This window comes from Nerophis ophidion, linkage group LG02, assembly GCF_033978795.1.
Source record: "Nerophis ophidion isolate RoL-2023_Sa linkage group LG02, RoL_Noph_v1.0, whole genome shotgun sequence".
Classification (NCBI taxonomy): domain Eukaryota; kingdom Metazoa; phylum Chordata; class Actinopteri; order Syngnathiformes; family Syngnathidae; genus Nerophis; species Nerophis ophidion.
In genome coordinates this window covers 88,063,088-88,088,061 of record NC_084612.1, presented here as the reverse complement: position 1 = coordinate 88,088,061, position 24,974 = coordinate 88,063,088, and the positions used below count along the sequence as shown (strand labels likewise).

Below are 24,974 nucleotides of genomic sequence, written 5' to 3'. Positions count from 1 at the left end.
AGTCGCCATCTCAACACAGATAGACAACATTTACACTCACATTCTCAGACTAGAGTCAATTTATTTATTAAAAAAAAAATTGGGGCGATGGGGTAACAACAGTCAATATCTATTTATTATTATTTTTTTTTCTTAAAAAATAAAAGTGAGCTTTTGTCAAACCAAGTATTGGACACATTTTTTTAAATCTAAATTTTGCCCCCCGAGGCAAAATAATTTCCCAGCCCTGCACTGATCAGGCTAAGGTTTTTTCTTTAAAGCTCTCACTGCTCAAAAAATACGAAATGATTGACTTTTTTATAGCTCCAATAAAATCACATGAACATTTCCGCATTAAAATATTTGTTTCGGGAAATTCTTGCATTTTGTGGATTTGCCATTCATGGGGCATAAACACACACACACAAAAAAAAAAAAGTATAATCAACGGATGGATCTGAAGTTGATCTATATTTAATGCCACGTGCCAACATGTTGTAGGAACTGTTAAATATCACGATTAAATTGCTGGTTTCAGACAGGGTTTAATTAACCTCGATGGCCCTAAGTTTGACTTCTGTTACTCTGGCAACAGCACGATGGCGCGCAAAGTCAATGACATCATCAGTTTGTGCTGCGAGATTTCGGCCAAGGATGACATCAAAGTGGCGGCGACGACCTCGGCCTCAGGAGCCGTGTTGGTGGGAGGAATGGTGGCTTTTGGCGCCGTGCTCGCTGGACCTCCTGGCATATTTTTTGGTAAGGACCACTGTGACCTCCTTTCATGGTGGACCACTAGAACAGAGCCGTGTTCCCGGGCGAGGCCGACAATTCTCTTTGTCGCCAATAGTCGCGACGCCGTCGCTCGTGTTTTACCATGAATTGAGTTGAAAAACTTATTCGGGTGTTACCATTTAGTGGTCAATTGTACGGAATATGTACTGATTAAATCGAACTGCCGATATTATCTGGCAATAAATGCTTTAAATTGTAATATCGAAATTATCGGTATCGGTTTCAAAAAGTAAAATTCATGACTTTTTAAAATGCCGCTGTACGCAGTGGTAGGGAGAAGTACAGAGCGCCAATAAACCTTAAAGGCACTGCCTTTGCGTGCCGGCCCAATCACATAATATCTACGGCTTTTCACACACACAAGTGAATACAAGGCATAATTGGTCAACAGCCATACAGGTCACACTGAGCGTGGCTGTATAAACAACTTTAACACTGTTACAAATATGCGCCACACTGTGAACCCACGCCAAACAAGAATGACAAACACATTTCGGGAGAACATCCGCACCGTAACACAACAAAAACACAACAAAACAAATACCCAGAATCCCTTGCAGCACTAACTCTTTCAGGACAAATAAATCTCCCATCTGAAGTTGTCTTTATTTTTAAGTTATCGTGTCGTGATTGTAGCAGTCCGGCCCACTTGGGAGTAGAATGTTTTAATGTTGTAGTTGTTTTGAAGAATATTTGTTGGGAAAATGACAAAAATTCAACTGTCAAATCAACTTCAGAACCGAGCATTGATTAAATGTAGTCAAAAAGCAAGTTGTTTCAACTAGAGATGTCCGACAATATCGGAATAACGATGTTATCGACCGATACATGCTTTAAAATGTAATATCGGAAATTATCGGTATTGGTTTCAAAAGTAAAATTTATGACTTGGTGGCCGTATAAACAACTTTAACACTGTTAGAAATATGCGCCACACTGGGAACCCACGCCAAACAAGAATGACAAACACATTTCGGGAGAACATCCGCACCGTAACACAACAAAAACACAACAAAAAAAATACCCAGAACCCCTTGCAGCACTAACTCTTCCAGGACGCTACAATATACACCCAGACCACCTCCCCCACCTCAACTCCGCCCACCTCAACCTCTTCATGCTCTCCCTGAGGGAGCATGTCCCAAATTCCAAGCTGCTGTTTTGAGGCATGTTCCAAAATAAAATAAAAATGCACTTTGTGACTTCAATTGTAAATATGGCAGTGCCATGTTGGCATTTTTTTCCATTACTTGACTTGATTTATTTTGGAAAACCTTGTTACATTGTTTAATGCATCCGGCAGGGCATCACAACAAAATTAGACATATCCATCCATCCATTTTCTACCGCTTGTCCCGTTCGGGGTCGAGGGGGTGCTGGAGCCTATCTCAGCTACAATCAGGTATAATAATGTGTTAATTCCACGACTGTATATATCTGTATCGGTTGATATCGGAATTGGTAATTAAGAGTTGGACAATATCGTAATATCGGATATCAGCAAAAAAGCCATCATCGGACATCTCTAATTATTATGCCAAAATAGCAATTCTTTGTATGTGTGTAGATGATGCTACATATGTGAAAAAGGTCGAGGAAAATTAGCAAACTACATAAATAACAACGTGTAATTTGATTTTGATATTTTTTATCATGACGCATTGAAAATGAACACCAATGAGTTGACTGATGAACATTGTCACATAATTTATTCAGAAAGTTAAAAAAAACGACAAATAAAGGTAGAATACTATTAACCGCAACATGTAAGTGTAAAAACAAAACAACATTATCATTTGTACAATGTCAGAATGTGCTTGTTCTATTTTTAAACAAAGAAATCTGCCATCTGAAGTTGTCTTTATTTTTGAGTTATCGTGCCGTGATTTTAGCAGTCCGGCCCACTTGGGAGTAGATTTTTTTTAATGCTGTAGTTGTGTTGAAGAATATTTGTTGGGAAAATGACAAAAATTCAAGGGTCAAATCAACTTCAGAACCGAGCATTGATTAAATGTCGTCAAAAAAGCATATTGTTTAAACCAGAGATAAATGCTTTAAAATGTAATATCGGGAATTATCGGTATCGGTTTCAAAAAGTATAAACAACTTTAACACTGTTACAAATATGCGCCACACTGTGAACCCACGCCAAACAAGAATGACAAACACATTTCAGGAGAACATCCGCACCGTAACACAACAAAAACACAAAAAAAAAAATACCCAGAACCCCTTGCAGCACTAACTCTTCCAGGACGCTACAATATACACCCAGACCACCTCCCCCACCTCAACTCCACCCACCTCAACCTCCTCATGCTCTCTCTGGGAGAGCATGTCCCAAATTCCAAGCTGCTGTTTTGAGGTATTTTTTATAAAACAATGCAATTTGTGACTTCAATAATAAATATGGCAGTGCCATGTTGGCATTTTTTTCCATTATTTGACTTGATTTATTTTGGAAAACCTTGGTACATTGTTTAATGCATCCAGCGGGGCATCACAAGAAAATTAGGCATAGTAATGTGTTCATTCCACGACTGTATATATCTATATCGGTTGATATCGGAATTGGTAATTAAGAGCTGGACAATATCGTAATATCGGATATCGGCAAAAAAGCCATCATCGGACATCCCTAATTATTATGCCAAAATAGCAATTCTTTGTATGTGTAGATGGTGCTACATATGTGAAAAAAGTCGAGGAAAATTAGCAAACTACATGTATAACAACCTGTAATTTGATTTTGATATTACTTTTTTTATCATGACGCATTGAAAATGAACACCAATGAGTTGACTGATGAACATTGTCACATAATTTATTCAGAAAGTATAAATAACGACAAATAAAGGTAGAATACTACTAACCGCAAGATGTAAGTGTAAAAATTAAAAACCTTATGATTTGTACAATTTCAGAATGTGCTTGTTCTATTTTTATACAAAGAAATCTGCCATCTGAAGTTTTCTTTATTTTTAAGTTATCATGCCGTGATTTTAGCAGTCCGGCCCACTTGGGAGTAGATTTTTTTTAATGCTGTAGTTGTGTTGAAGAATATTTGTTGGGAAAATGACAACAATTCAACGGTCAAATCAACTTCAGAACCGAGCATTGATTAAACGTCGTCAAAAAGAAGTTGTTTCAACTAAAGATGTCCGACAATATCGGAATGCCGATGTTATCGACCGATACATGCTTTAAAATGTAATATCGGAAATTATCGGTATTGGTTTCAAAAGTAAAATGTATGACTTGGTGGCCGTATAAACAACTTTAACACTGTTACAAATATGCCCCACACTGTGAACCCACACCAAACAAGAAGGCAAAGCACATTTCGGAAGAACATCCGCACCGTAACACAAGATAAACACAACAGAACAAATACCCAGAAACCCTTGCAGCACTAACTCCTCCGGCTACAATATACAAGGGCTGTTTAACACCTTTCTTACGTCAGGACTCTGGAGCGTTGTCAGCAGGTTTATTGACATTCAAAAGGGTGAAACTAAAAAGACGAACAATACAGTCAATAAATACATATATTATGCAAATGTATTCATATATATGCTGCAATGCTACCTTCCAAGGCATGGGTGTCAAACTCTGGCCCGCGGGCCAAATGTGGCCGCCGTTTAATTTCATTTGGCCCTTGAGGCAAATATCAAATTAACATTAGAGCTGGCCCGCCGGTAACACCACATTCACCGCTAATACTCATACTTGCCATACCTCCCGATTTTCCCAGGAGACTCCCGAAGTTTAGTGCCCATCCCGAAAATCTCCCAAGACAACCATTCTCCCGATTTCCACCCGGACAACAATATTGGGAGCGTGCCTTAAAGGCACTGCCTTTAGCGTCCTCTACAACATGTCGTCACGTCCTCTTTTCCTCCATATAAACAGCGTGCTGGCCAAGTCACATAATATGTGCGGCTTTAGCACACACGTACTTGGTCAACAGCCATACAGGTCACACTGAGGGTGGCCGTATAAACAACTTTAACATTGTTACAAATATGCGCCACACTGTGAACCCACACCAAACAAGAATGACAAAACAGATTTCGGGAGAACACCCGCACCGTAACACAACATAAACACAACAGAACAAGTACCCAGGAGCCCTTGCAGCACTAACTCTACCAGAACGCTACAATATACCCCCCGCTACCACCAAACCTTTCCCGCCTCATTTTTATTTTATTTTTGAATATAGTAGCCTGTGGAAAAAGTTAATGTTGATATTTACCTCAGAAGGCTGCAAATAGAAAAGAGGCATTATTTTTTTAAATTAATTTGTATTTAATATACCACTGATGTTTTTTCGTTAGTTTTTTGAAAGTTGATTTTGCACTGTTACCTTGTCCAGGGTGTACGCCGCCTTCCGCCCGATTGTAGCTGAGATAGGCGCCAGCGCCCCCCGCGACCCTGAAAGGGAATAAGCGGTAGAAATGGATGGATGGACGAGCGTTATATAAGCTCTGCCTGTTAAATGGGAGGAAGCCCAAGTACCCGGAGGGAACCCACGCAGTCACGGGGAGAACATGCATACTCCACACAGAAAGATCCCGAGCCTGGGATTGAACCCACAACTACTCAGGACCTTCGTATTGTGAGGCAGATGCACTACCCCCTGTTCCACCGTGCTGCCATATTGAAGCCTTGCTTGTTCAATATTCATTGTAAAACTTGTTTGGGTCCCTATTAAAAGGTTAATTTATTCAACCTTGGCCCGCGGCTTTGTTCAGTTTTTAATTTTGGCCCACTCAGTATTTGAGTTTGACACCCCTGAAAGTAAACAAGAGTGCATTTGTACTCCGACGCCATCTTGGATGACATAGCAAATTATTGCTAATGAGCATGACAAAAATCTCATTATACATTACAAATCGTAAAATTAGATCGAAATTTTTTAGACAAAAAACAAGTTTCAAAGTTAAATTTATGATACATACCGGCGGTGCAGCCTTACATAAAAGATAAATGCGGTATTTCTTCGTAAAATACGAGCGGGCACGTATATTTCTCTACTTGGTTTACGCAACTTCCGGTCAATAAAGTCTGATTCAAAGTACACGCTTCTCAAAGATGTAGTAACTGCCTTGACCACATGATGGCGACAAATACACATGTATTATTGTTCATTAAATAAGCAATAAAAAAAACACACTTCAACAACAAGAGTTTACAACTTTTAGTTGTAACAGAACACCAACATTGATTAAATGTCGTCTAAAATCATGTTGTTTCAACGTTTTGTATGAGTAGCTCGACGTCAGGACCTAATTCAACACGTTCTCAACGTTTTCATGTTTACCATGAATTGATTAACGCCGACTTAAACAAGTTGAAAAACGTATTCCGGTGTTACCATTTAGTGGTCAAATTGTATGGAATATGTACTGAACTGTGCAATCTACTACAAACCCTGTTTCCATATGAGTTGGGAAATTGTGTTAGATGTAAATATAAACGGAATACAATGATTTGCAAATCCCTTTCAACCCATATTCAGTTGAATATGCTACAAAGACAACATATTTGATGTTCAAACTCATAAACATTTTTTTTTGTGTGCAAATAATCATTAACTTTAGAATTTGATGCCAGCAACACGTGAGAAAGAAGTTGGGAAAGGTGGCAATAAATACTGATAAAGTTCAGAAATGCTCATCAAACACTTATTTGGAACATCACACAGGTGTGCAGGCTAATTGGGAATGAAATGATAAGTAATTCACAAACAAGGATGGGGCGAGGGTCACCAATGTGTAAGCAAATTGTCGAACAGTTTTAGAACAACATTTCTCAACAAACTATTGCAAGGAATTTAGGGATTTTACCATATACGGTCCGTAAAATTATCAAAATGTTCAGAGAATCTGGAGAAATCACCGCACGTAAGCGATGATATTATGGACCTTTGAACCCTCAAGCGGTACTGCATCAAAAACCGACATCACTGTGTAAAGGATATCACCACATGGGCTCAGGAACACTTCATAAAACCACTGTCAGTAACTAAAGTTGGTTGCTACATCTGTAAGTGCAAGTTAAAACTCTGCTATGCAAAGCAAAACCCACTTATCAACAACACCCAGAAACGCCGCTGGCTTCGCTGGGCCCAAGCTCATCTAAGATGGACTGATGCAGGGTGGAAAAGTGTTCTGTGGTCTGACAAGTCTACATTTCAAATTAAATTTGGAGACTGTGGACGTGGTGTCCTCCGGAACAAAGAAGAAAATAACCATCCGGATTGTTGTGGGCGCAAAGTTCAAAAGCCAGCATCTGTGATGGTATGGGGGTGCATTAGTGCCCAAAGCATGGGTAACTTACACATCTTTGAAGGCACCATTAATGCTGAATGGTACATACAGGTTTTGGAGCAACATATGTTGTCATGCAAGCAATGTTATCATGGACGCCCCTGCTTATTTCAGCAAGACAATGCCAAGCCACGTGTTACAACAGCGTGGTTTCGTAGTAAAAGAGTGCGGGTACTTTCCTGGCCCGCCTGCAGTCCAGACCTGTGTGGCGCATTATGAAGCATAAAATACAACAGCGGAGACCCCGGACTGTTGAACGACTGAAGCTCTACATAAAACAAAAATGAGAAAGAATTCCACTTTCAAAGCTTCAACAATTAGTTTCCTCAATTCCCAAACGTTTATTGAGTATTGTTAAATGAAAAGGTGATGTAACACAGTGGTGAACATGCCCTTTCCCAACTACTTTGGCACATGTTGCAGCCATGAAATTCTGAATTAATTATTATTTCAAAAAAAAAAATAGTTTATGAGTTTGAACATCAAATATCTTGTCTTTGTAGCATATTCAACTGAATATGGGTTGAAAGGGATTTGCAAATCATTGTATTCTGTTTATATTTACATCTAACACAATTTACCAACTCATATGGAAACGGGGTTTGTAATTATCAATCAATCAATCAATGTTTACTTATATAGCCCTAAATCACTAGTGTCTCAAAGGGCTGCACAAACCACCACGACATCCTCGGTAGGCCCACATAAGGGCAAGGAAAACTCACACCCAGTGGGACGTCGGTGACAATGATGACTACGAGAACCTTGGAGAGGAGGAAAGCAATGGATGTCGAGCGGGTCTAACATGATACTGTGAAAGTTCAATCCATAATGGATCCAACACAGTCGCAAGAGTCCCGTTCGCAGCGGATTAATTAATTAAAGTTTCAATCTATCAATCAGTCTTGTGCCTGCTGGGATATTTCCTAAAATCCTGGGTTGCACGTTCTCACTTCACTTCTGGTTGCCGTCGCCTCAGACTTAAACGTGCTTTAAAGCGAAAAGAAAACCGGCAGTGCCACCTGGAAAAAAACCTTCCTATCGGTGGGGAAAAATAAGATTCAAAGATCAAAGCATGAACAGTCGTTTGCTTGCAGGCTGAGGGAAAAGTAAGCCAACACAGCCAACATGTGGCCAACAGTCACATGCCAGGTTGTACTGAACAAAATATGAAAAATACAAATTGCACAAAAGATCTGGATGACATGATTTGACAGTACAGTAGAACCCTGTGACTCTTCAAGATCATCTACTGACTCCTTGTTTCCACCAGGGGGTGTCATAGGGGGCCTCCTGGGAGGCTGGCTGACCAGGGGTCAGTTCCTGCCTCTTCCTCAGATCCTGATGGCGTTGCCCTTCGACCAGAAGCGGAAGCTGTCCAAGGACTTAATGAACATCCTGGGCAATCTGCAATGGAAGGACGCGGCGGAGCTGATCACCATTGTGGTGAGCAGCAAAAAGCTACGGGATCAGGTCAAGTCCGCCCTGCGCAACTACGTCACCACAAAACTGTAGGAGGAGGAATAATGTGACTTTTTATTGTGTCCCCCCAAAAAAATCACTCTGCACCAGGGGGATTGCAGATTAATAAAATGAAAATGTCTTGAACTGTGCCTGACAAGTTTCAGCTACCTTGCCTATGCAGGCTTCATCAGAGCCTTGGAGAGAGAATGGAGGACTCAGTTTCAGAGTTGGTCCGAAGTGGTAGAAAACTGATGGATGGATGATTCAGCACCAGGCCAATACCATCCCTACAGTGAAGCATGATGGTGGCAGCATCATGCTGCGGGGTTGTTTTTCAGGGGCAGGAACTGGGAGACAAGTCAGGATCGAGGGAGAGAGGAAAGCAAAAAACCGGCTCCAGGACGCTCTTGAACTAAAACTGGAGCGACTGTTGGTCTTTCAGCAAGACAACGACTTTAAGCACACAGCCACGATATCAAAGGAATGTCTTTGGTGCAATCTTGCCGATTTCTTTGAGTTGCACAACCAGAGCAAAGACTTTAATCCCATTGAATCTCTCTGGAGAGATCTGAAAAATATCTGAAAATGGCCTGACACCTACCATCCAACCTGAGACCAAAACTGCCCAAAGAAAGGTGTGCCAAGCTTGTGGTACTGAATTCAAAAAGACTTGAGGCTATAATACATTTTTTAGTACACTTGCAAACATTTCTAAAAAAAAAACAACAACTATTATTAGCTATTGTGTGTAGAATTTTGAGGACAATAATGAACGTATCCTATTGTGGAATAAGGAGGTAACATAACAGAACGTGGAAAAAGTGAAGCGGTGTGAATATTTTACGGATGCACAGTAGCTCTGACCCCCTCCCAGCAGGGATAGGGATTATTTCAGAGATACCGATCTGGCACGGCAACGGAAGTGAGAGAGTGGGAACAGGAAGAGGTTTGCGAGAGTGAAACAAAAACGACCATACTTTTAAAAATGTGGTGATATCCTTTACACACTTTTAAAAATGCCAGTTTTGACACGATTAACGCAATAAAAGCAATCCGATTTCACAGCTCTTGTTCTTTTAAGATATGTATTATAGTTATTGGTTATTTTTGTTGTTGTTGATGTTTATTTGGACCATGCATACAGTTACAATATGTTCCATCACAAATTTCCAGTTTCCCATTACAGCATGTCCAAAAGGTGGAAGAAAAAAACGAGTCGATCTAACCTTGACCTTTTTCCGTGTTAAGGACTTAAAATTAACACCATCACTTTTGTTGTTTGACTCTCAAAAGTGTAAATTTGCTTACATTTTCTCACTTTCATTTTGTTGTTGTGGTGTTTTGTTGTCTCCTATTCCATTGTCGTCGAGATGATGTCATCTTCAATAATGGGTCAGTTCTTTGATGTATTTGACAAGTACTTAGGTTTGCTCCAGTTCTTTGTTTGTTTTGATGTAGACGAGAGGTGTCCAACGTGCAGCCTGGGGGCCGTTATCAGCCCGCAGTTATTATAATTTTCTAATGGCCGTGGCGCATTCTACAAAAAACTATTTTTAAAAAAAAATTAGAAAAAGCAAACAGGTGAAATGTACCAATAAAAAGTGGCACTGTTGACTCTAATATCACAAAGCTTTTTTCTTTAAAGCTACCATTTATCAAAGTATAATAATGAATCAAAATCAATGTTATGAATTATTGACTTATTAAAAGTTAAAAAAAATAAAAAAATCCACAAAATTATTTTTTTGCGTGCACATTTTGTGTGTTTGCCATAAACGTATAAGAATAAATCATAATTTTCTTTGACAAAAAGGGCATGAAAAAAAAAAAAGACCCCATGAAAAACAACAGCAACTCATAATCGACACGGCATAGCCATCTGAAGTTAATCTAGACAATGATGCGTTTAAAGTAAAAAATAAAAGAAAATAAAATTTTTAAAAAATACTTATTTTTAACACTTTTGGAAGTCGGGCCCTTTCTGATCCCCAATCATTGCTCAAAAATAACAATGAATTAATGTTGTTATACTGACCCATATAACCTATTTTGTTGATTATATATATATATATATATATTAGGGGTGGGCAAATTAATGCGTTAATTACGCGTTAACTCATCAATCTATTAACACCGACAATTATTTTATCGCACATTTGCGTATGTTGTTTACATGCTTTTATTTTGTTAATGCCTTTTCTTAACAAGATGGCGTCGCCCGGATGGGCTTCGGTGTCGAGGGGCTCTTGGTAAAGATGGAACATTTGGCAAAAATACCGGACAATTCTGCAAATTTCCTGGCTGGCTTACAGCGTGGTCACTCCGGGATCACTTACGACCGCCAGACAATTCTGGATGTGGATGGATCGGGCCGTTTTGGACTGAATGAGGCGTGCTTGCTAGACCGGCTAGCTAGCATGGGAATACTTTGCCGGCTACATCCAGCGGCCTGTGAAGCAGCGGAGTATATGTGTTGTCTATTTATGAATAATGCAGACGAGGCGTGTTGGCTGAGTTCTTAACGTTTGCTTTCAGAGCGTGCATATCACAACATACAAGATGCCGTCATGGCGACACAACCTATACCGGGCTACCGCGCATGCTCGTCACTCCTGTTGCATGCTGGGTAGGGTAGTTCTTTGTTTCCCTGGCTCATAACATCACAATATAGTACCATGTATATGCGTTCAGTTTATCAAAGCACCAAGCAAACAATCAGAAAATTCCCATCATATCAATTCCTAGATATGGTCATAATTATTTTAAGTGCACTACGCAGAATAAACACAACATTATTAATATTGCTACTACGGATAATTTGATCAACAATTCCCTAAAACAGCCCACTACCTATAATATAGGTTTTTTAAACATAAGATCCCTGATAAAAAAAATGTTCCTGCTGTTACCTCAGAAATTGCCTGTTCAGATGTTATGATTGTGGCTCAGAGATTTGTATGTAGATTATATTTATTTTCCATAACAAACAGGATATCTTAAATACCCTGGCAGTGGCAATAAGCTTAAATGTTTGTATTTACATTTTTTGAGTTGATTTTCATAAAATATGCTATTTAACTGCTACTGTTTAACAAGGACTGATTTAAATTGTGTTTGCACAACAAATGTTTTGGCGCTTTTGTTCATGTGGGAGAATATTCCAATAAAGGTGCACTACACACTACTTTTGAATTCATTATTGGGCTTTGTGTATACAATGCAGTTAATCGCGATTAATCGGAGAAATAGTGCGATTAACTGCGATTCAAATTTTTAATCGTTGCCCAGCCCTAATATATATATATAAACGCTCCAGCTAATTAACATAAAATATTCCAAATAGTTAGTTGTTTTGCGGGTTTAAGATTGTTAGAATAATTATGTATATATTATCACACAACTCTAATGCTTAAGGGCCGTTGCTATAGTTATTATCAATTGTGCTGAAATTGTATTTTTCTTTGTCTGTGCAAAGCTGGCAATCCAACAGATTGCAAGCCAGTCTCGTATCAGTGTTTGTTTCCAGAATCGGCCTGCTGACTGCCGAGGCAAACATCGAGTACCGTGACGCAGACAGAGCAGAGAGAAGGTGATATCACGACTGTCAGCACATTTGCATTTCTGTATAATCATATATTGTGTCTAACTAGAGCTGTCGAGATGATCCCCTTCCCTCAGCGATAGCTTCAGTGATGTAACAAGGGACCTCCCAAATAAATAGAGGAAGCACATGGGCTAGACTTTAGAACGTAGTTTGGATCTGTAACTAGAATACAGCCTAAAACACGTCTCCCCTCAATTGAGCAAAATTGATCTCTGTCTCTGCATGATTCCTCGCTTCTCGTCTGTTTAATAGATATCATCGGTGTTTGAACCGGACAAAGATCGATGGTTTTAAGTTTCATTTTTGTTCCTCTGGCAGCAGCAAGATGGGGACCAGAGTGGACGACATCATGCGTCTTTGCTGCGAGATTTCGGCTCACTATGAGATCACAGACGTGGTGAAGAACTCGGCCAAAGGAGCCTTGGTGGCGGGAGGAAGTGTGTTTGTTGGCGGCTTGCTTGGCGGACCTCTTGGCATCTTTGTTGGTAAGGACCGTTGGGGATCCCTCAATTATGGTGAACTATTTAGGTCCTGGGGACCCGAAAGGGGCTCCAGCCATAAAAGTCTTAATAGTAAGTCATATATATTTATGTTTCTTTTACTTTCAACGCTTACATCTCTAGATTAATGTCAGATTCACCCGTCGATACCAAGTGTTCTGGTCAGTTTTTTGGTTTTTTTATGCCCTATTTGTCAAAGAAAACCTAGTTTTTTACGGCAAAAACACAAAGTATGCAATATTTGTGCACGCACACACAATATTTTTGTAACCACATCCACACAACTCTTACATCACATCAACTCACCAATATGGTTTTTATTACCGTATCTTCCGGACTATAAGGCTCTCTTAAAATCCTTTTCCCCCCTCAAAACTCGGAAAACTGTACGAAGAAATTCTGGTTTTGCTTACCGACCTCGAAGCAATTTTTTTTTCGGTACATGGTGTAATAAGTGTGACCAGTAGATGGCAGTCAAACATAAGAGATATGTGTAGATTGCAATATGATGGCAATATGACTCAAGGAAACAACACTAGCATTATATATGTTCCATTGAAACTATTGAACATTAAACACGACACTCAAATATCTATCAAAATGTTTTAGTACGACTTTGGTAAGCTATGAAACCACACCGCTTGATGGATTGTCAGCACATTAAACATACAAGTATTATTATGGTGTGTGTGTGTGTAAGGTAAGACATTATCTGGCGTTTTGTTTCACAATATTATGCAAAAGCAACTGTTCTTACCTTCTGGTACATACTGATCTGTATTTGGGACCTGCATAAATCCTGAAAAATTGCACGCTTCCGCCTTTGTAGTCGATAATCCAATCCAATCCATCCATCCATTTTCTACCGCTTATTCCCTTTGGGGTCGCGGGGCCCGCTGGTGCCTATCTCAGCTAGAATCAGGCGGAAGGCAGGGTACACCCTGGACAAGTCGCCACCTCATCGCAGCAATCCAATCCACTTTATTCATATAGCACATTTAAACAACAAAAATGTTTCCAAAGTGCTGCACAACAATATTAAAAACAATATTCAAGTATTATCCTTAGCTCCACCAATGACTGAATAAAAACACAAATAAATAAATATAAAACCAATATAAAAACTAAATATGATAAAAACTATTTTAAAGGATAAAACCAATAAAACAGTAAATAGATATCGTAATAAAAACACAGAGGACCACACAACTCAAGTGGTGTTAAAAGCCAAAGAATAAAAGTGGGTCTTAAGACGAGACTTAAAACACTCCACTGTGGGAGCAGTTCCAACATGGAGGGGCAGAGCGTTACAGATTTTAGGGCCGACCACAGAGAAGGCCCTGTCTCCCCTGGTTTTAAGTCTGGTCTTGGGCACCACGACTTTTAGAACGCAGTTTAGATCTGTAACTAGAATACTGCCCAAAACATGTAGTTCCTCATTGAGCCAAATTGAACTCTGTCTCTGCGTGATTCCTTGCTTCTTGTCTGTTTAATAGATGTCATCAGTGTTTCAACCTGACAAGGGGTCTTTTCACGAGTCAATGACTTAGCTTGTTTAAGTTTCGGGAGTCTACCGCTTGGTACACACCGATGGTGATGGATAGATAGAAAGATAGATAGATAGATAGATAGATAGATAGATAGATAGATGGATAGATAGATAGATAGATAGATAGATAGATAGATAGATAGATAGATAGATAGATAGATAGATAGATAGATAGCTAACACATATACATATTACATTGTACATCTCGAAATATCTAGCAACAGAGGGAAGGGAGTGCGGGGTCTTGGTGGTAGGCCGCAGCTCTCAGGCGCTGACCATCCTTCCATCACCCCATGCATGTTTGAGTGTAAGCCTGCAGTGTGTCTCTATTCCGCGGCCTTGATCTTGTGCAGTCGCTCGTCCAAAGTCTACAACAACAGCTGTGTGTCCATGAGAGACAAGAAGGGAGTTTTTTGTGTCTACGCTGCACTGTCCTTCAGGAGAGTCTCGAAGCCAGGGAAACAATCCAAGTTTGAATGTTTTGTATCCGAGTGGAAATAAAATTTGCTTTTCACTCCAAATTATCTATGACTGGTCCTCGGCAGATGTGATCCAAAATCACAAGAGTGTCCACAGTTCTTCCCGCATCTGTCCAGTTATTTGTGGCAGCTTCGGGGTGCTTTGAAGACTGCCAGCAACTTCCAATTTGTCGACAAACCACAGCGACGCTTACTCCATTCATAATTCCGAATAGGTAGATATCTTCACGTCCCAAGGAGATGTAGCCACACAGACGCGGCGGCGAAAGTGAAGTCTTCAAACTAAAAATTGGTCGAGTAAAAAGAGATTTGTGATCAATAAAGGAGCCATTTGTAATAATGTGGCCAGAAATGGTACTGCAATTACGGCCAAAATTCTTCAGTCCCCTCCCACTCTCCCTGACTGCGGATGCCAGATACGCAGCCGAATCCAGCTCGATGGACTGGGCTGCTCCAAGGAACTTCAAACGTCCACTGCCTCTTACTAGGGGTTGAGGTGCTGGGACCATAATAGCTGAATACACAAGTGTTTTGTCAATAACAAATCTCGAACCAACACATTTTACACAGAAAAAAGGCTATTTTCATGAAGAAGTACGTCACCAAAAACGGCAATCATATGGTTATTGTCAGTTCTATCAGAAAACAAAGACTAAAACAAACTACAACCAACGCAAGCAATGGTTGTACTGGTGAAAGTAAGTAACGCATGCTTAGCAGCCTAATGTACGGCCAAAAGTAAAGAGGCGACATTTTACCAAGGTATGCCTACAGGCTACACGAATAAGGAAGTATTTTATCATGTGATTTGGTTGTCTCCATACTGTCAAGTTGAGTTGTTGACGAACCTCAAGGTGCAGAGAAGGAGGCAGGCATTGAGTAAACATGATTTAATTCAAACACTAAAACAGGAACAGACAAAGGGTACAAAAAAAAAGGTGCGCACGAGGCGGATAACAAACTTGGCTATGAACAAAAATTAGACACAGCTACAACGAAGTATTAATGACATTGACAGGTAGTGGTGACAAACAACCGGTAGGAGCGACAAAGCAGGTATAAATAGAAGCGGGCTGATTGGCACCAGGTGTGGCCAGGTGCCAATCAGCCGCAGCTGAGGGGAAACAGCGCTCAGGGAATAAAGCAGGAAATGACCAAAATAAAAGCGCTGACAAGACACAAAGACATACACAGAGGAAACACTAAAACAAAACTGTCAGAGACAAGCCTGACACATGCGTTTCACATTTCCATTAAGACAGCCGTGCTAGTGTTGGAACCCATTTCGTCAGCGTATCAGCAAATTGGGACCGAAATTGGCACTGACACTACCCAAATCCACATAGGTTTTATTCATCAAAAATATATTTTGCCCCTGTCAGTTGGTATACACATCGACATACAGGCTAACGGGCATATATTTACCCCGTTAGCTTGTATGTAAATTCTGGGTTGCTAAGCATTCGTTGCACGAACATAGTCACGAACATTGTTAGACAAGATCCTAGACCGTATTGGACAATATAGTTTACATACCAAATGTCAATTTCCATTTATTACAAGTAATAAGAAAACTTAAATGCCTATCTTACCTATCAACGAGGAAACTAGCAAGATGGAAAAAATATTCTTCGCCTTCATTCGCATCCATTTTTCAAAGGCATCCGCGATACATATTCTTGTTTTGTTCCTGGCTTTGTCATGAATAAGTTGAGAATCGTAACGACACCTCTTAGACCTACTAAGGTCTGGCATGTTTAGTATCTTTACCAGTGGCAGTAGCTCGACGAAGGTGGCGGTGCGTGGTTGCCACAGTCACAGACTTTTTAATTGGTCAAACGGTGGAGGGCGGGGCATGGAAATGAGAACAGTAACACGATTTCGGGGCTGTAAAACTGATTTTTAAATGAGTATATCCCGGTTGAAGTACTGTTATCAGTTAGAGGTTTTTTGAAAAGAACATGATTTATTAATGCCATTTGACACACCGTAGCCATTTAATGACTTGACATGAAATTATTACATATGACTCCTTTAATGTTTACCATTTCTTACAAACCCCATTTCCATATGAGCTGGGAAATTATGTTAGATGTAAATATAAACGCAATACAATTATTTGCAAATCATTTTAACCCATATTCAGTTGAATATGTTACGAAGACAACATATTTGATGTTCAAACTGATAAACATTTTTTGTGTGTGCAAATAATCAATAATCAAGGTCGCAATAAATACTGATAAAGTTGAGGAATGCTCATTAAACACTTATGTGGAACATCCCACGGGTGTGCAGGGTAATTAGGAACAGGTGGGTGCCATGATTGGGCATAAAAACAGCTTCCCAAAAAAATGTTCAGTCTTTCACAAGAAAGCATGAGGCGAGGTACACCCCTTTGTCCACAACTGCGTGAGCAAATAGTCAAACAGTTTAAGAACAACATTTCTCAAAGTGCAATTGCAAGAAATGTAGGGATTTCAACATCTACGGTCCATAATATCATCAAAAGGTTCAGAAAATCTGGAGAAATCACTCCACGTAAGCAGCATGGCCCGAAACCAACATTGAATGACCGTGACCTTCGATACCTCTGACTGCACGTTATCAAAAACCGACATCAACTTCTAAAGGATATCACCACAAAGGCTCAGGAACACTTCAGAAAACTACTTTCACTAAATACAGTTTGTCACTAGATTTGTAAGTGCAAGTTAAATCTCTACAATGCAAAGCAAAAGCCATTTATCAACAACATCCAGAAATGCCGCCGGCTTCTCTGGGCCCGAGATCATCTAAGATGGACTGATGCAAAGTGAAAAAGTGTTCTGTGCTCTGACGAGTCCACATTTCAAATTGTTTTGGGAAATATTCGACATCGTGATATCTGGACCAAAGGGGAAGCGAACCATCTAGACTGTTATTGACGCAAAGTTCAAAAGCCAGCATCTGTGATGGTATGGGGGTACATTAGTGCCCAAGGCATGGGTAACTTACACATCTGTGAAGGCACCATTAATGCTGAAAGGTACATACAGGTTTTGGAACAACATATGCTGCCATCTAAGCGCCGTCTTTTTCATGGACGCCCCTGCTTATTTCAGCAAGACAATGCCAAGCCACATTCAGCACGTGTTACAACAGCGTGGCTTCCTAAAAAAAGAGTGCGGGTACTTTCCTGGTCTGGACTTTTTCCAGTCCAGACCTGTCTCCCATCGAAAATGTGTGGCACATTATGAAGCGTAAAATACGACAGTGGAGACCCCGGACTGTTGAACGACTGAAGCTCTACATAAAAAAAGAATGGGAAAGAAGTCCACTTTCAGAGCTTCAACAATTAGTTTCCTCTGTTCCCAAACGTTTATTGAGTGTTGTTAAAAGAAAAGGTGATGTAACACAGTGGTGAACATGCCCTTTCCCAACTACTTTGGTACGTATTGCAGCCATGAAATTCTAAGTTTATTATTATTTGCAAAAAAAATAAGAAAAGTTTATGAGTTTGAACATCAAATATGTTGTCTTTGTAGTGCATTCAGTTGAATATGGGTTGAAAAGGATTTGCAAATCATTGTATTCCGTTTATATTTACATCTAACACAATTTCCCAACTCATATGAAAACGGGGTTTGTGTATTGCTGGGTTGCACCTGAAGTCACTTCTGGTTGCCGTCGCCTCAGACTTTAGTTTGCTTTGAAAGACAAAGCAAACCGGAAATGAAACCTGACAACACCTTCCTGTTGGTGCGGAAAATACAATCATTGTCAAGCAATCAAAGCATGAACAGTCGTTTGGTTGCAGGTGGAGGAAAAAGTAAGCTAACACCGCCATCATGTGGCCGACAGTCACACATGCAAGGTTGTACTGAAACACACATGATAAAAAATGATTAAATATTTATGAAAATCAATAATTACACAGAAGAACTTGAATACATATGATTTGACTGTACAGTAAAACCCTGTGACTCCTCAAGATCTTCTACTTACTCATTGTGTCCACCAGGGGGCGTTATAGGGGGCCTGCTGGGAAGCTGGCTGACCAGGGGTCAGTTCCGGCCTCTTCCTCAGATCTTAAGGGAGTTGTCCCCCGCCCAGAGGCAGAAGCTGTCCGAGGACATCATGGCCATCCTGGGCAATGTGAAATGGAAGGACGCCGCCAAGCTGGTTGCCATGGTGATGAGCAGCCACGTGCTACGGAAAAAGGTCAAGGCCGCCCTGCTCAACTACGTCAACAACAAACTGTAGGAGGAGGTTCGTTATAGAGACTGAGAAGAGGACGTTCGGAAATCTAAAAGTTGTATTTTTTCTCCTTTTTTTTTTGTTTCTTCGGTGTCAAAGAATGAATGTTTATTGAAGACGATAACAACAATCTTCTAAAATGTCCTCATTTTAAAGAAGCGCCCCATTGCTGGTCCCAAATGGGTTAATTGGGCAAATCCTACAGTGTAGTTCCCGCTCGTTTGTTGTACTAAGTGCAGTGAGTCATTGTTTAGGCAACATGTTTTGGTACAGTGGAACCTCGATTTAAGAACTTAGTTGGTCAGTATATCGGAAAGTTTGTATAGTGAAGCAGAGTTTCCACCCCGAAAATTTGGAAACGTGAAAAACTGGTTCTTGCCTCAACAACAATTCTTTTTTTAGTGGGAAAAAATGCATACTTTGTTGATATATATATATATATATGTATATATATATATATCCATGCTGTCAAGACATGGACTTCAATCAATCAATCAATGTTTACTTATATAGCCCTAAATCACTAGTGTCTCAAAGGGCTGCACAAACCACTACGACATCCTCGGTAGGCTCACATAAGGGCAAGGAAAACTCACACCCAGTGGGACGTCGGTGACAATGATGACTATGAGAACCTTGGAGAGGAGGAAAACAATGGATGTCGAGCGGGTCTAACATGATACTGTGAAAGTTCAATCCACAATGGATCCAACAGAGTCGCGAGAGTCCAGTCCAAAGAGGATCCAACACAGCAGCGAGAGTCCCGTTCACAGCGGAGCCAGCAGGAAACCATCCCAAGCGGAGGCGGATCAGCAGCGCAGAGATGTCCCCAGCCGATACACAGGCAAGCAGTACATGGCCACCGGATCGGACCGGACCCCCTCCACAAGGGAGAGTGGGACATAGAAGAAAAAGAAAAGAAACGGCAGATCAACTGGTCTAAAAAGGGAGTCTATTTAAAGGCTAGAGTATACAAATGAGTTTTAAGGTGAGACTTAAATGCTTCTACTGAGGTGGCATCTCGAACTGTTACCGAGAGGGCATTCCAGAGTACTGGAGCCCGAACGGAAAACGCTCTATAGCCCGCAGACTTTTTTTGGGCTTTGGGAATCACTAACAAGCCGGAGTCCTTTGAACGCAGATTTCTTGCCGGGACATATGGTACAATACAATCGGCAAGATAGGATGGAGCTGGACCGTGTAGTATTTTATACGTAAGTAGTAAAACCTTAAAGTCACATCTTAAGTGCACAGGAAGCCAGTGCAGGTGAGCCAGTACAGGTATATATGTATGTATATATGTATATAAAGGTATATACAGTACAGGCGTAATGTGATCAAACTTTCTTGTTCTTGTCAAAAGTCTAGCAGCTGCATTTTGTACCAACTGTAATCTTTTAATGCTAGACATGGGGAGACCCGAAAATAATACGTTACAGTAGTCGAGGCGAGACGTAACAAACGCATGGATAATGATCTCAGCGTCTTTAGTGGACAGAATGGAGCGAATTTTAGCGATATTACGGAGATGAAAGAAGGCCGTTTTAGTGACGCTTTTAATGTGTGCCTCAAAGGAGAGAGTTGGGTCGAAGATAATACCCAGATTCTTTACCGTGTCGCCTTGTTTAATTGTTTGGTTGTCAAATGTTAGAGTTGTATTATTAAATAGAGGTCGGTGTCTAGCAGGACCGATAATCAGCATTTCCGTTTTTTTGGCTTTGTATTGCTTCCTCGACGCAGAGGATGATTTGCACGAGCCAGACGAGAGTGTGAGTACATTTTGTATTATTTAACACTATAATTCAAAACAGAAAAACAAAAGGGTAGAGAATAAACTAGACTATACTTCAAACAAAAACAGCACAATGGCATGACTATATACGAAGGAACAAAAGATACTAACTGTGGCACAAAATAAACCAAAAACTTACATGGTATAAACGGAAAAACAACAGCGTGGCTATGCATGAAGGTAGATGAGGGTCAGGTAGGTGCGTGGTCATGAGGGTAGGTAAGGTTCAATAAGTACAAAGTTGCCAGGACGAGAACAGAAATGGAATGGCTTAAATAATGACTATGACGATGATTACTTACAGGTGTGAGGCTGAGGACAGGGGCGTGACTAGGAGACCAGGTGGAACTAATGGGTTGGCATAGAGACGAAAACGAAGCAGGAAGTGCAAAGACAGAACTAAATGAACAAAAAAACTAAACATAACATGACCAAACATGACAAAAAACAAAACATAATCTACAACGTGACACATGCATCCATTTTCTACTGCTTCTCCTTTACACACACATGTATATATATATATATAAAGATACACACTATATATACAGTATATATATATAGATACACGCACATTTATATACATATATCTATATATACAAACTCCGTTTCCATGTGAGTCGGGAAATTGTGTTAGATGTAAATATAAACGGAATACGATGACTTGCAAATTCTTTTCAACCCATATTCAATTGAATGCACTACAAAGACAAGATATTTGTTGTTCAAACTCATAATTTTTTTTTTTGCAAATAATAATTAACTTTAGAATTTCAGGGCTGCAACACGTGCCAAAGTAGTTGGGAAAGGGCATGTTCACCACTGTGATACGTCACCTTTTCTTTTAACAACACTCAATAAACGTTTGGGAACTGAGGAAACTAATTGTTGAAGCTTTGAAAGTGGAATTATTTCCCATTCTTGTTTTATGTAGAGCTTCAGTCGTTCAACAGTCCGGGGTCTCCGCTGTCGTATTTTACGCGTCATAATGCGCCACACATTTTCGATGGGAGACAGGTCTGGACTGCAGGCGGGCCAGGAAAGTATCCGCACTCTTTTTTTACGAAGCCACGCTGTTGTAACACTTGTCTTGCTGAAATAAGCAGGGGCGTCCATGATAACGTTGCTTGGATGACAACATATGTTGCTCCAAAACCTGTATGGACCATTCAGCATTAATGGTGCCTTCACAGATGTGTAAGTTACCCATGCCTTGGGCACTAATACACCCCCATACCATCACAGATGCTGGCTTTTGAACTTTGCACCTATAACAATCCGAATGGTTATTTTCCTCTATGTTCTGGAGGACACCACGTCCTCTGTTTCCAAATATAATTTGAAATGTGGACTCGTCAGACCACAGAACACTTTTCCACTTTGCATCAGTCCATCTTAGGTGAGCTCGGGCCCAGCCAAGCCGGCAGCGTTTCAGGATATTGTTGATAAATGGGTTTGGATTTGCATAGTAATTTTAACTTGCACTTACAGATGTATCGACCAACTGTAGTTACTGACAGTGGTTTTATGAAGTGTTCCGGAGTCCATGTGGTGATATCTTTTACACACTGCTGTTGGTTTTTGATGCAGTACCGCCTGAGGGATCAAAAGTCTGTAATATCATCGCTTACGTGCAGTGATTTCTCCAGATTCTCTGAACTTTTGGATGATTTTTTGGACCGTAGATGGTAAAATCCCCAAATTCCTTGCAATAGCTCGTTGAGAAATGTTGTTCTAAAACTGTTCGACAATTTGCTTTCAAAGTGGTGACTCTCACCCCATCCTGTTTGTGAATTACTTAGCATTTCATGGAAGCTGCTTTTATACCCAATCATGACACCCACCTGTTCCCAATTAGCCTGCACACCTGTGGGATGTTCCCAAGGGCGTAGAATTGGGTAGGGACGCTAGGGACACGTCTCTACCAATATGAAAGTCAATGCTCAGTCCCCTTTACCATTGTTAACCCTCTCCGGAGGTGAAAGTTAACCTTAAACATGTGAATTCAACTACTTTAGTCTCCGTTTTTTAACATCGTAAAAACATCAGCTTTCTTTTACTACGGACTGCAACAGTCCGTTGTCATGGATACATGACAACAACGTCCATTCATACCAGTCATGCGTGCCTGAGGCGGAGTGATAGCCTACGCTGTGATAAGGCTTTAGAATATTTAAACCACGGTTAACAGCCAATCAGATCGCCGGATATCACCTTTCCATTTTATTTTTTAAATTATTTTTTAGTTTCATGTATTTGTGTAGAAGTGAGCAACGGTTTGAAAATACCAATGAACAAACCTTTGTGGTGGAAATACAATAAAACCTCACTAGATGATCATGTGATTTTACAATTATAAAATATGTTTAATTAATATGAAGTAATATTCATATTTAGTAAAAGCCTTTTTGCTCAGGCAGTAACTGTCCCATCAAGCTCTACACTGAAAAAAGTGACTTTTTGGAGCTGTAAAATCCATCAAAGTAACTGTCATAATTTATACCTAATATTTTTAAAATTCAGTAAGAACCAGGGGTGTCGCCAGACAGATTTCACTGGGGCACGTGCCCCAGTGTTGATTTGCAGTGCCCCAGTAAAAATTTCACCAATAAAAAAAAAACGCTTCAGAGTTTTAAGTCTACATAACATAGACAACAGCGCACATACTACTTAGTATGGTAATTGATTGCTACTGTATTCACTCCACGTAACAATGAACATATGGCTAATTAATATGGTAATTTATTCACGTGTGGATCAAGACTTCAGTTGAGAGAGAGAGAGAGAGAGACGGGATGCGAATCACTGCTGAGGTAGGTAACGTTAGCCAACAACAATTTGTTAATTATATTATTTTTATTTTGATTTGACTCAAACTGTAACTCCTAGATGGATTTAAGAAAGTTATTCGCCCGCAGCAGAGAAGAAGCAGCAGGAATGAGAGATGTAAGTGAAGTCCTAGCTAGCTAGGCAACATCATTGTCTTAAGTTGATGCTAAGTTAGCTAACGTTATTCCTTGTATCAAGACAAACATATTCATTTGCTGTACGAGCTGTCGGGGGAATTTCCAATGAACATGAAACATAATGTTGGTTATTGTCTGCTGCTTCTGCATCAATGATGATTTGGAGTAAGCATGTGTGAGTTGAGTGCTTCTCAAATGGTTTATCTTCAGGAAGAAAAACATGTTTCCATATCATCAAGTCGTGAGCCAAATTTTTAAATCATTCAAGTTTATTTCACAGAAAAATAGCACAGTAGACTTGTCTTGTTAATCGGTGTGACTTTGACTAAAATAATCTTGTTTTGTCACCAGAAAAATGGCTACAGCTAAAGCATCTGGTTTTGTTTCCAGAAAAAATAGTAACATTTCTGTATATGTTTTCAGAAAGATGGCTGAAAATATCGGGTTTTGTTGCCCAATTTGGATTTAAAAAAAATATATTTCCATGTCTGTCCTGAGTCCTCCTCCAACTTGTTAGTCGGTTTGCCTTTTGCTAAAATACTCACTAATAGTCACTAGAAAAATGGCTAAAAATATCTGGTTTTGTTGCCAAAATTTGATTTTTTTCTCCTTAAACTTATTTTTTTCATGCACACATCTGACTGCGACTCACTGAAAATGACACACAATCCACTTTTATGTCACGACCCAGCAGTTGGGAACCACTGGTCAACTGTATAACAGTTACTGTAATATTTCCATGTCTGTCCAGAGTGATTGACCACTTTGCAAAAATGAAAAGGAGACGTTACAGTTTACTTCTCAGAAAATGATTCCCTGAACAGACACACAACAGTTGTTCATTTATTCTACTACTGTGGCTTTATTGTTTTGTGTATATTTTATAGTTTTGTGTATCTGAAATAGGATTAGCCACATTGCCATAAATGGAAATTAAATAATATAAAAGAACCCAGAGATGTAGGGGTGCTTTATTTTTTGTTTTACTTTTGTAGATGTTAAGTTTGCAGATGATTACTGCAATATATATTTCAAAAAGATTCATTGCTCTTCCTTTTTGCTTTTATCAGTAGCAGTTTAGAAGTCTGGAGTAAAAAAGTGCACAAGTAGGTCAAATGCATTAGTTAATTTCAGGTGGTTAATCAAAGATCCATACAACATAATCTGATATGATATCATAGTTTAAAGCACTATTTATGTATCTTTTAATGATAAATAAGTGCTAAAAATGTTTTGGCTTGCGCGCTTTGCACGCTCACATGAATTATTTGT

General features: G+C 39.8%; 1 protein-coding gene across 8 annotated transcripts in view; it reads left to right on the top strand.

The window, feature by feature from the left end:
- The window catches only part of LOC133548219 (protein C19orf12 homolog), a 30,584-nt gene extending 5,709 nt beyond the window's left edge, over positions 1 to 24,875 (top strand). Inside the window, exons 2-4 of one of the 8 annotated variants that reach the window (XM_061893534.1) lie at positions 12,049 to 12,162; positions 12,499 to 12,662; positions 18,709 to 24,875. In XM_061893534.1, the coding sequence (XP_061749518.1) occupies positions 12,503 to 12,662; positions 18,709 to 18,950 (402 nt within the window). In that variant the 5' untranslated portion in view covers positions 12,049 to 12,162; positions 12,499 to 12,502 and the 3' untranslated portion in view covers positions 18,951 to 24,875. Of the gene's footprint in view, positions 1 to 574; positions 739 to 8,382; positions 9,636 to 12,048; positions 12,163 to 12,495; positions 12,663 to 18,708 lie in introns of those variants that run through there. The other 7 variants (XM_061893530.1, XM_061893535.1, XM_061893532.1 and 4 more) reach the window with 7 other exon arrangements.
- Positions 24,876 to 24,974: the final 99 nt, after the last annotated feature.